Raw genomic sequence first — 12,422 nt, 5'->3', positions numbered from 1 at the left:
TCTCTCCCGCTACTTTCTCTTCTCTCCTCCTTTTGCTAAATCCTTCTCCCTCCTAACTCTGCCTTGTCGACCCTACTCTCCTCCCTTTCCGCATCCTTTGACTAACTGTCCCCTTCTGGGGCGGCCTGATCCTCCTCTCCCGTTCCGTGGCTGAGTGACTCACTACGCGCTTAACAGAACAGTTGCGCGGAACTGGAAGAAAACTAAACATTCGGACCACTCCCTCCTCTCTACCTCCTCTTCCATGGTAAGTACGCAAGTTTACATGTGAGTAATATGTATAGTGTAGTGAAGAGGCTGTAAGAAAACAAGATACTTGTTGTATTTTATGACATTATTTGTTTATTGAAGTTTTTTATTCTTAGCAGTGGGTGCAGGCCAAGGCCTGACTGTCTCCTGGACTCGCCGTTTAACAGATCCGGAGGTTGGAGGGATGAGAGAGCGGGCAGAAATGGTTGAGGTAGGGGAGGTTGGGGCAGGAGTGGTTAAGGTAGGGGAGGTTGGTGCAGAAATGGTTGAGGTAGGGGAGGTTGGTGCAGAACTGGTTAAGGTAGGGGAGGTTGGGGCAGGGCTGGTTTGTGATGGCTGGGTGGAATGGGTTGGGATTACCGGTAATGGGAATGGGGCAAATAAGAAATCAAAGTGTGGTGCAGTGGGTGATATTAATGCGAGGGGACTGCACATGGAGGCTGATGGTGTTCCCAGAGGAAGGGTGGGGGAGGCACTGGCAGTTCTTGAACTCACAGGCGTCTGGTGTTCTAGGGCGACTGACCCGGAGACAGAGCGCTGCCGAAGCACCTCCCGGGCCTCCAATTCCCCCAGGCGATCCTTCTCCAGCTGGAGGCGCTCCCTCTCCACCTGCAGGCGCTCTGTCTCCACCCTCAAGCGCTCCCTATCCAGCTGGAGCCGGTTCTTCTCCACATCCAGGTGTGCCTTCTGTGTTTCATGTGCTTTTTCTAATAAATCATAAAGAGCTTGGTGGATGTGTTGGGAGGTCTGTGTAACATGGATTTGTTGTGTTTGTGTGTCCAGGATGTGTTGGAGCAGTTTGGCTTGGGGGCCCTGTGGTGTCCAGCCAGACGTGATGGGTTGGGGTGGAGAGCCAGAGTGGATGGAGTGAGATGGTGCAGGACAGGAGGTGATGGGTTGGGGAGCAGAGCCAGAGTGGATGGAGTGAGATGGTGCTGGACAGGAGGTGATGGGATGGGGTGGAGAGCCAGAGTGGATTGAGTGAGCTGGTGCAGGACGGGAGGTGATGGGTTGGGGAGCAGAGCCAGAGTGGATGGAGTGAGATGGTGCAGGACAGGAGGTGATGGGTTGAGGTGCAGAGCTTGCTCTTTGGGGTTTTAGGCTGGGTATCTGTAAAGCACTTTGTGACAACTGCTGATGTAAAAAGGGCTTTATAAAATAAATTTGATTGATTGATTGAGAGTGGATTGAGTGAGCTGGTGCAGGACGGGAGGTGATGGGTTGGGGTGACACTGTTGGCGCTGGCCAAGGTGTTGATGGTGAGGTGGAGGGTACCTCCTCCATGGTGACATTAGAGGGTAAAGCGGACTCCACAGTGCTCTCTTCTGCTGCTGGTGGGGGGCCAGAGCTGGAGATGTCTCCCTGAGAGGGACCTGGAAAAGAAGATTAGGTTAATATGATTTCTTATCACTTCTTGTTGAAATTACTTCCTTTAAAATGTAATGTGTTATATTAGTCATGTTTTCTGTTGGTTTACCATTATGGCATTATGCTTTTTCATTAAAATAAAGAATACACTTAAATTATTCCTGGAGTGTTTTCCGTCCTTTCCATTCATCAGGTACTGATGCTGATTTAATACTTATGGAATTTAATAAAGTTTGTGTTGCTCACAGTGATATTGTTAAATCAAACCTTTGCCTTGACTAGGCTCATTTAGGCTACTCATTAAAGACCACACACACACACGTCTGACGCGATATAAACTTTCTGCTAGTCATAGGTTCAAACACTCCTTCAAAGCTTGGTTAATGTTGAGATAGCCTCCTAGCCAAGTGTAAAGCCACTCTGCGCTAGTGGACTGATTTGTTAGATGTGTAAATTTGCTTTAATTTTTGCATAAATCTAAATATGTGGACATTGTGTGTGATTGAGTATTGCAGCCACTTGCCTAGCAATAGAGGTCCACAATGGAAACAAGTCTGACTTCCTGTGTGTATAGTCCTCTGTCATTTCGGTACATGTATTGGATGCCTGGTGTGGCTTCTTTATGTATTTTTAAATGGTAAAAAAAAAAAAAAGTAAAAAAAAAACTATTACCTGCATTTATGGACGGATCTGTTTGACTGCAAAAATATCACAATATCCTGGATTGTTCCGAAATGTAATACACGAAAATGTCAGGTATATATATATATATGACTTTTGTATGTAAAAACATAGTTTAAAAATAATTAATGAAAGTGGGGATGTGGCTGACATTTTGGGCTTACCCAGGCCTCCTCTACGACACTATAACCTTCAGTCTGTAAACGCTACAAAGCAGGAAGTGATGTAATTTGAAGCTTTACTGAATGCTCTGTAACATGAGCAGTGTTTAGATTTCAATAACAATTGTTTGATGAATATTGAACATTGTAAACATGATCAATTCAAAAACCCTCAGATTTGGCACATTTGTATATACAGTGCCTTCAGAAAGCATACACACCCCCTGAACTTAAAACGGATTCAATTGTGCTTTTTTTATCACTGGCCTATACACAATACCCCATAATTTCAAAGTGGAATAATGTTTTTTCAAAATGTTTACAAATTAATTAAAAATGAAAAGTTGAAATGTCTTGAGTCAATAAGTATTCAACCCCCTTGTTATGGCAAGCCTAAATAAGTTCAGGAGTAAAAATATGCTTAACAAGTCACATGGACTCACTGTGTGTAATAATGGTGTTTAACATGATTTTTTTATGACTACCTCATTTATGTACCCCACACATACAAATATCTCAAAAGGTCCAACAGTCAAGCATTTCATTTCAAACACAGATTCAACCACAGGATAAAGTCCTTCCTAAATCAGTTGCCAGAGTGGAAGGAAACCGATCAGGGAATTCCGTATATACCGTATATAGGCCTAATATATAATATATTAATACTATGATGTAATTATAATTTAATATAACATTAAGATATAATTACAACATTAGCACTCACCAATTCCCAGATCAGCAGGCCCTACACCTGTTACGGTCTCTGCCATTCGGGAGAGCAGTTGCTGCTCCAGGTGGGTCAGCTCCAGCACTGTGTTGGGCCCCCCACCAGTCTGGCTGGACAATGCCCGGAGAGATGAAACCTTCTGCTTGATTTGGTTCCTGATGAGATTGTACTTCTTCCGGACATCGTCGCCACATCTCGCCACAGCCGAGGTCAAGGTACCCGCGATGCTGTTCCAGGTTGCAGTCTTTGACCCCCGGGGGCGAATGTGGGCCTGGGCGCCGAAGAGATCCTCCCAGTGCCCAAGAACCCCCGAAATAATACGATCCTCATCTCCAGGGGTGAATCTGTGCCTCTTTTTTTCAGTTTCCTCCATTCCTTTCTGTTTTCTTTTTCCTTTAACAACATGTGAAATGGATATGAAACAGCATCAGGTTGTAGTTAATGCATGTGATTAATTCCTAGGAAATAGGCTAAACTTTTTATTACCTTACCAGTTACTTACTCATTGCTGGTGACATTGAGAAACACACTTGCAACTGTTCTATTTAAGCCATAAGGCTCAACGGGGCGTGGTATATTAGCCGTTATAAACCGCTACTTTGGGTCCTGAATGCTAAATCAAGTTAATGCACCTAATCTATTGCAGAGTAGGATTTACAATACTACTCAGTCATAACTGGCATATCTTGCTATGAAAGTCTACAGCAAAATTAGCCAGTAAACCCTCTCCAGAATGATAGCCTAGCTTCTATTTAGTCTGGATCTTTCACAGTAACATGTTGAATTGACATTTCAACTTGTTGGTCCTTTGAGGGGTTGGTTCTGTTTCAGAATTAGTTGTCCTATACATTTCAGACAACCTTTCACTAGAGACTTATGTCCAGCTCTCATCCAAAGGTTCCATTGATTCTTGAGGAATATAACAAATGCATTACGAGTTTAGCAAAATTGTCCACCTCTATCATGGACCTACATAACACAACATAAGGTTGTAGGCTATTACACAACTATTTGTGTTTTTCTGCTGTACTTTTCACACTCAACAGTTTTCCGTGTGTATCAAGAATGGTCCACCACCCAAAGGACATCCAGCCAACTTGACAAATGTGGGAAGCATTGGAGTCAACATGGGCCAGCATCCCTGTGGAACGCTTTCAACACCTTGTAGAGCCCAGGACCCGATGAATTAAAGCTGTTCTGAAGGCAAAAGAGGGTGCAACTCAATCAAGTGTATCTCTTGGACGGAGTACAGCATCCAGGTGAATGCCATTAGCCTGATGGGTCTGCATGCATCATAAAATCATGTGTACTTTTCCATAACATTGATAGAATCAAGGTATTGTTTGTCATTGGGTGTCCAGCCCCATGAAACAAGGCAGGCTGGAGCAAACATTCTAAAGGGCAGTTGCTGAGCGGTGTCGGTTATCCATGTTGGTTTGAATTCTGGCCAGACTCTGAACTGTTGCTTTAAATGTTCCATGTGTGACAAGAAAGAAAACACATACCTTTGAGTAGTAAGACTTTCTGTTCTTCCATCTCTTCTTTGAGCCCTTCAGGCGGCGCTAAGTTGAAGACAAATATAAAATGTTGATGGCAAATCAGGTGAGTAGCTTACCCTTCTCTGGTCCTCTGTAGCTCAGCTGGTAGAGCACGGCGCTTGTAACGCCAAGGTAGTGGGTTCGATCCCCGGGACCACCCATACACAAAAAAAATGTATGCACGCATGACTGTAAGTCGCTTTGGATAAAAGCGTCTGCTAAATGGCATATTATTATTATTATTATCACTCCAATTACATTATAGTGGAGCCATTCCACGTCCCATTTTGCCTAGTGAGGGAAATGTCCCTGGATCTCCAACGATGCCCTACGTTACCCAAATGCTCTGTCTAAACGCAAATACACCTCACTTGCGATACGGTTTTGGAAACATTTGGAGCTTAACTTTCATATAAGCAAGACATTTCTTCTCAAATACAAAATGATTACTTACAGTACGCAGTCTAGGAAAGTTGCACCCGACTGTATTTTGAGAAACACATGCGATCCAGCCGGATATGTGGAATGGAATAGTCCAATGGAAATGCAAGCACAAGGCGAGAGGATGTGTCGTAGCAGAGGCGGTGTGTGAAAACAGCCGGGTACAGCTTCGCTAAACTGTGCAGAGTATGTGTATGTTTTGTATTTGAAGGATTATTTCTTATTTATATATGACAGTTAAGTTCCAAAGGTTTCCAAAAGCGTATTGCTAGAGGATTCAAAACATTTAAAACAGGAGTTAGCCTAATCAATTTACCTTAAAGACTAGGCGTGCTGATTTCCCAGCTAACGCATAACATTCTGAGAGCGATATGTTTTTTAGAGCTTGGTGAGAGTGGTTTTCTATAGTTATTTTGCATATAACCTTCCCACAATGTTCTGGGAATGGTGCAGGATACCCAGCTAGCACATAACGTTCTGAGAACCATATGTTTCTTAGGTGGAAATTTCAGTACTTCAGCATAATGTTTTCTACAGTTTTCCTCATGGTTCTATTAAAAGCACGTGTCAAACTCATTCCACGGAGGGCCGAGTGTCTGCGGGTTTTCGCTCCTCCCTTGTACTTGATTGATGAATTAAAGTCAGTAATTAGTAAGGGACTCCCTTCACCTGAATGTCTAGGGCTTAATTGAAAGGAAAAAACTAAAACCAGCAGACACTAGGTCCTCTGAGGAATGAGTTTGACACCCCTGATTTAAAGTAACGTTCTCACAAGAAAACATTAGTAATGTTCAAAGAACATTCTAAGAAGGCTATTTAAAAACAAACGTTCCGTTCTCAGCATCAAAACTACTTCTTGACATCCAATATGTTGCATAACCACCCCCAACAGGACTATAATATCAATCCAATATAGTTTGTGATACAAAATGGGAAAAAGAAAAACTCAAATTAAATTTTAAAAAAAACACCCTGCCAACTAACCCAACACTCATTAAAAACCCACTACCCCATTTTACTACTTTGACCCTATCTGCTCCTGCACCATGCCAACGGCCTGGGAAGATGGGACACCACCACTCAACACACCCTGTAACTCTTCTGAAGTCAAATCTCATATGCTCAAATACTTCATTGCAGCATCTATTTTCTGTGATTTACATTCCATTTCTGTGGTACAGTTGATAACCATTGCTTTGAAAGCTAAGAAGTCAACCTTACTGAAGCATATATCACTCATTGGCCTATCCCTCTGCGCTGGCACAGATCTACTATTCACAGGGATCCTCTCAGAACCCTCACCCTTGATCCACCCTCCTCTACCTTCTTCACTGCCTCAGCATACGACACCTTCTGCACTACTCTTGGCTCTAGCCACCTCAACCTGCCTCTCTCGCACCGGACACTTCTGATCACCAGCAACATGGCTATCCCTACAGTTGGCACACACAACTTTATCCACCGAAACTACACAATCCTCTATCCCATTCCCTTATCTTGGAATCTCCCTCCTACAAACTGCTGTGACATTACCATAAATGTTGCACCTGAAACAGCTCAGTGGATTCGGCACAAAAGCTCTTAACAGGATAACTGATATATCCTAACATGACTTTGTCGGGTAAAGACTGACTCAAAAGGACTGACAGTGAATCCTCTGTTTCACCACCGGGTCTGATTCACACCAAACGGCAGGCATCACAAACAGCAGTAATCTTCAACTTCAATTGCTCCACCTCCACACTTAACGCTACCCCAGAAATTCCTATTTTCAATGGTGCCCTGTTCCTAAGAGCAAAGCAAGAAACAGATCTTGACCCAAGTTGCGTGACACGGAGCGCCTGCTCCCTCTGGTCAGAAGAAACACAAACAAATATCACAAGTCCACTACAGGTTACCTTCACTAATTCAACTGCACCCAACTCCTTTCCCACCCACCCTGAAACCACAAATGGTTCTGCCAAAAGGCAAGGATCCTCTTTCTCCCAAAATGTAACTCCTACTGGACCAGATTCTTCTTTATCATGTCCATTGATGCCAGGCTCTGGTTCTGAGCTTTTCACCACACCTTCCACCTCACTTAACTCGCCCTCATTCACTTCCATTTCACCTCCAGAACTCAGTCTGGCGTACGGCTCACTCTGTTTGCACTGGACACCAATCTTCTTCAAAACCCAATCTCAATTTTTATCACAATCTTCCTCAAATTCAAATCCAACCTCTGCTTTCCTCATTCTCTTCTTCTTCCTCTTCTTCCTCCTCCTCAGAAATCAACCTCTCTGTGTCCCTGTACCAATAATCCTCTTCTCCCGGCCCGGTGGCATTCAGACGTAACTCCATCTCATAATCGTCCTGCTCACCTCCGGGCGCCAACACTGAGAGAGCAAGTGGCCACACTGAAAAAACACCCCCAAACTCAACTCTGTTCTACTCCTGTCGCGCTGAAAAACCTTCACATCTCCGCTTCTTTCGTCTCACTAAACCTCATTCAACGCACTTCTGAATCTCCCATCAACAAAACTCTATCCTCTATTTTGTTAAGTGTGTTCAGGTGTGTTGGCCGCGCCCACTAATCGGCCACACCCAATCTTAATGAGTGTTTGTTTCCTTTGAAATGAGGTCTGTTTGAATAGACTAAAATGAACAGCTTTGTACAAGTAAATATTTACACACATAATAATATATATATATATATATATATATATACACACATGTATATATTCATATATATTACATATATATGTATATATGCACATATACATATATATACACAAATATATATATATATGGCATGCTAGCTCCATCCTGGTGGTGCAGTGGACTAATTCAATGAATAGAGAGCAGAAGATCATAGGTTCGAATTGCACTGATGCCGTGCCACAATAAAAAATATATATACATGTTTAATGCCTAAGCAAATTAATTTCCAAGTGTCCTGTCTGTGCTTGGAGTTCACAACATGTAACCCAAACTAAGCTAGCAGTGTTATCAAGTCTTGAAACATTTCTCAGAACATTAATTACAATTAAGTCATTTAGCAGACACTCTTATCCAGAGCGACTTACAGTTAGTGTGTGCATACATTTTCATACTGGCCCCCGTGGGAAACGAACCCACAACCCTGGCGTTGCAAGGGCCATGCTCTACCAACTGAGCTACAGGGGACCTTCAAATAACCTATAATTTCCGTTCTCATAATGTTAATAAAACCTCCAATCAAAACTTTCTGGGAACCATAGTAAAACGTTCTCAGAACGTCCCTGCAACCTAGAACAGGCGAAATGTTCACTTCTGTTCTCAGAACGTTAAAAAAAGTTACGTTTTACCAGTCAGGAAGCTTTTGGCTTCTTTCCCAGAACCAATGGGAAACCAAAAACGTACATTCCCACAACTTCCATAGGATCCAAATGTGGGTGCTGGGTTAAGAGCAGGTCCCTGCAGTCCATATAATCTTATTCATTATGATCTTAAAGGCAAAACTGACCCTACATCAGCACTCCTACAGTCCTACTCGGAGACTGTGAAAACAGGCTGTGCTCTGTTCTTACCATGATACACAAATGTTTCAATCTCTTCCTCCTTTACTTCATCTTTAACGTTGACATTCAGCTCCAGTGTTTGACTGCAGTCTTCCAGCTTCACTGACGCCATCTCTGGAGCCTGCTGTTCACTCTGGGCTCCACGGTTACAATCAGAACCCTCAGATTTGGGTTCGGTAAAGGAGAGCGGCAGGCCGGGTTTGTTCTCATCATCCTAAAATAAAGATCAGACGCGCATCCCAAGTAAAAATATGGAATGTATGACTATTATGTAATTCAAATAGATGCTATTAGCTGGTATGTTGGACATGAGGACATGTCTCTGGTAATCTCTGAATATAAACATATGCCTATCAGAAAAGTGTGAACATACTGTGCACAACCCATACAACATGTAAATTGATCAATACATGATTTACTTTCCAGCAGTGCAATGGGCTGTGGATAACTGGCACTCACCATCTTGATTTGAGCAAGCCTTAACGTTAGCGATTGACATCAACAAATGCTCCTGACTGTGTTTGCTAGCTAGCTAGCTGACGTTGGTAATCGACAGAGATGCTGTATACTAAATTAGCTCAAATGCGTTCAATCAACACATAATCATTAAATTGCATGAAGTTGTGTTGTCGACTAGATGAAGCTCGTTATTCGTACACGAACTAACGGTTTCTGAAGTATCGAAACGTGAAAAAACAAAGAAACAAGGCAAAACTTCCTCAAATGTCTTCTTCTGTCTTCATAAGTGACGTTCGGTGACCAACTACAAGTGTATACTGTCACCTACCGCCCGGGAGTGTAATGTGGGTAAATGACCAGTTCCAAATCCTACCACCAGAGGACAAAATTGATTTACACCTTACTAGGACAACAGGCCCATTTTCTGTTGAGGACAGATTATTTTTTACACGCTACGCGCCTCAGCATTTGGCGGTCCCGTTCTGTGATCTTCTGTGAACTACCACTTCGCGGCTGAGCCGTTGTTGCTACTAGATGTTTCCAGTTCGTCACATTTCTGCCCTGCTAAAGCTGCCCCGGTCAACTGTAAGTGCTGTTGTTGTGAATTGACTTGTTGGAATCCACTCATTTAAAAGAGTGTCCACATACTTTTGTATATACAGTCGTGGTCAAAAGTTTTGAGAATGACACAAGTATTGGTCTTCACAAAGTTCGCTACTTCAGTGTTATGAGATATTTTTGTCAGATGTTACTATGGTATACTGAAGTATAATTACAAGCATTCCATAAGTGTCAAAGGCTTTTATTGACAATTACATGAACTTTATGCAAAGAGTCAATATTTGCAGTTTTGACCCTTCTTTTTCAAGACCTCTGCAATCCGCCCTGGCATGCTGTCAATTAACTTCTGGGCCACATCCTGACTGATGGCAGCCCATTCTTGCATAATCAATGCTTGGAGTTTGTGGGTTTTTGTTTGTCCACCCGCCTCTTGAGGATCGACCACAAGTTCTCCATGGGATTATGGTCTGGGGAGTTTCCTGGCCATGGACCCAAAATGTCAATGTTTTGTTCCCTGAGACACTTAGTTATCACTTTTGCCTTATGGCAAGGTGCTCCATCATGCTGGAAAAGGCATTGGTCGTCACCAAACTGTTCTTGGATGGTTGGGAGAAGTTGCTCTCGGAGGATGTGTTGGTACCATTCTTTATTCATGGCTGTGTTCTTAGGCAAAATTGTGAGTGAGCCCACTCCCTTGGCTGAGAAGCAACCCCACACATGAATGGTCTCAGGATGCTTTACTGTTGGCATGACACAGGACTGATGGTGGCGCTCACCTTGTCTTCTCCGGACAAGGTGTTTTCCGGATGCCCCAAACAACCGGAAAGGGGATTCATCAGAGAAAATGACTTACATTTACGTCATTTAGCAGACGCTCTTATCCAGAGCGACTTACAGTTAGTGAATACATATTTTTTTATACTGGCCCCCCCGTGGGAATCGAACCCACAACCCTGGCGTTGCAAAAGCCATGCTCTATCAACTGAGCTACATCCCTGCCGGCCATTCCCTCCCCTACCCTGGACGACGCTGGGCCAATTGTGCGCCGCCCATGAGTCTCCCGGTCGCGGCCGGCTGCGACAGAGCCTGGATTCGAACCAGGATCTCTAGTGGCACAGTTAGCACTGCGATGCAGTGCCTTAGACCACTGCGCCACTCAGGAGTCCTGAGCAGTCCAATCCTGAGCAGTCCTCAGCAGTCCAATCCCTGTACCTTTTTCAGAATATCAGTCTGTCCCTGATGTTTTTCCTGGAGAGAAGTGGCTTCTTTGCTGCCCTTCTTGACACCAGGCCATCCTCCAAAAGTCTTCGCCTCACTGTGCATGCAGATGCACTCACACCTGCCTGCTGCCATTCCTGAGCAAGCTCTGCACTGGTGGTGCCCCGATCCCACAGCTGAATCAACTTTAGGAGACGGTCCTGGCGCTTGCTGGACTTTCTTAGGCGCCCTGACGCCTTCTTCACAACAATTGAACCTCTCTCCTTGAAGTTCTTGATGATCCGATAAATGGTTGATTTAGGTGCAATCTTACTAGCAGCAATATCCTTGCCTGTGAAGCCCTTTTTGTGCAAAGCAATGATGACGGCACGTGTTTCCTTGCAGGTAACCATGGCTAACAGAGGAAGAACAATGCTTTCAAGCACCACCCTCCTTTTAAAGCTTCCAGTCTATTATTCTAACTCAATCAGCATGACAGAGTGATCTCCAGCCTTGTCCACGCTGAAATGCAGCAGAAATGTTTTTTGGGGATTAAGTTAATTTTCATGGCAAAGAGGGACTTTGCAATTAATTGCAATTCATCTGATCACTCTCCATGACATTCTGGAGTATATGCAAATTGCCATCATTAAAACTGAGGCAGCAGACTTTGTGAAAATGAGTATTTGTGTCACTCAAAACTTTTGACCACGACTGTACAGTACCAGTCAAAAGTTTGGACACACCTACTCATTCAAGGGTTTTTCTTTATTTTTTACTATTTTCTACATTGTAGAATAATAGCGAAGACATCAAAACTATGAAATACACATATGGAATCATGTAGTAAAAACAAATCAAAATATTTTATATTTGAGATTCTATAAATAGCCACCCTTTGCCTTGATGACAGCTTTGCATACGCTTGGCATTCTCTCAACCAGCTTCACTTGGAATGTTTTCCAACAGTCTTGAAGGAGTTCCCACATATGCTTAGCACTTGTTGGCTGCTTTTCCTTCAGTCTGCCGTCCGACTCATCCCAAACCATCTCAATTGGGTGGAGGTTGGGGGATTGTGGAGGCCAGGTCATCTGATGCAGCACTCCATCACTCTCCTTCTTGGTCAAATAGCACTTACACCGCCTGGAGGTGTGTTGGGTCATTGTCATGTCGAAAAACAAGTGATAGTCCCACTAAGCCCCAACCAGATGGGATGGCGTGTCGCTGCAGAATGCTGTGGTAGCCATGCTGGTCAAGTGTGCCTTGAATTCTAAATAAATCACTGACAGTGTCACCAGCAAAGCACCCCCACACCATAACACCTCCTCCATGCTTTACGGTGGGAACTACACATGCAGAGATCATCCGTTCACCCACACCGCGTCTCACAAATAAACTTTTGTAGCGGTTTCTTTTCTCCTTTTTTTTAAAAACAGCTTTAATATTGCAGATAGATTGTAACTTCCATCAATTTAATTGTCTGCATCACTTCCAATCCCCC

General features: G+C 43.6%; 1 protein-coding gene across 1 annotated transcript; it reads right to left on the bottom strand.

Annotated features, from left to right (window-relative positions):
• Positions 1-319: 319 nt before the first annotated feature.
• LOC121544602 (mucin-20) lies at positions 320-9,454 on the bottom strand. Its single transcript, XM_041854576.2, has 5 exons — positions 9,164-9,454; positions 8,714-8,918; positions 4,692-4,748; positions 3,184-3,579; positions 320-1,622 (listed from the first exon to the last, which is right to left on the bottom strand). Exons 1-5 carry the CDS (start codon positions 9,164-9,166, stop codon positions 343-345), a joined length of 1,941 nt encoding a protein of 646 aa, XP_041710510.2. The 5' UTR covers positions 9,167-9,454; the 3' UTR covers positions 320-342.
• Between the last annotated feature and the right edge of the window lie 2,968 nt (positions 9,455-12,422).

Source organism: Coregonus clupeaformis, chromosome 29 (assembly GCF_020615455.1).
Source record: "Coregonus clupeaformis isolate EN_2021a chromosome 29, ASM2061545v1, whole genome shotgun sequence".
NCBI lineage: Eukaryota > Metazoa > Chordata > Actinopteri > Salmoniformes > Salmonidae > Coregonus > Coregonus clupeaformis.
Note: the sequence above shows the minus strand (reverse complement) of the source record. Positions and strands in the feature narration are given on the sequence as shown.

Bases quoted from the DNA above. Each gene is read 5' to 3' on its own strand.
- LOC121544602 (XM_041854576.2), bottom strand. The intron at 4,749-8,713 runs GTAAGAACAGAG...TCTTCAACTTAG, and splicing joins TGAAACATTTGTGTATCATG to CGCCGCCTGAAGGGCTCAAA. The intron at 3,580-4,691 runs GTATGTGTTTTC...ATGTTGTTAAAG, and splicing joins GAAAGTCTTACTACTCAAAG to GAAAAAGAAAACAGAAAGGA.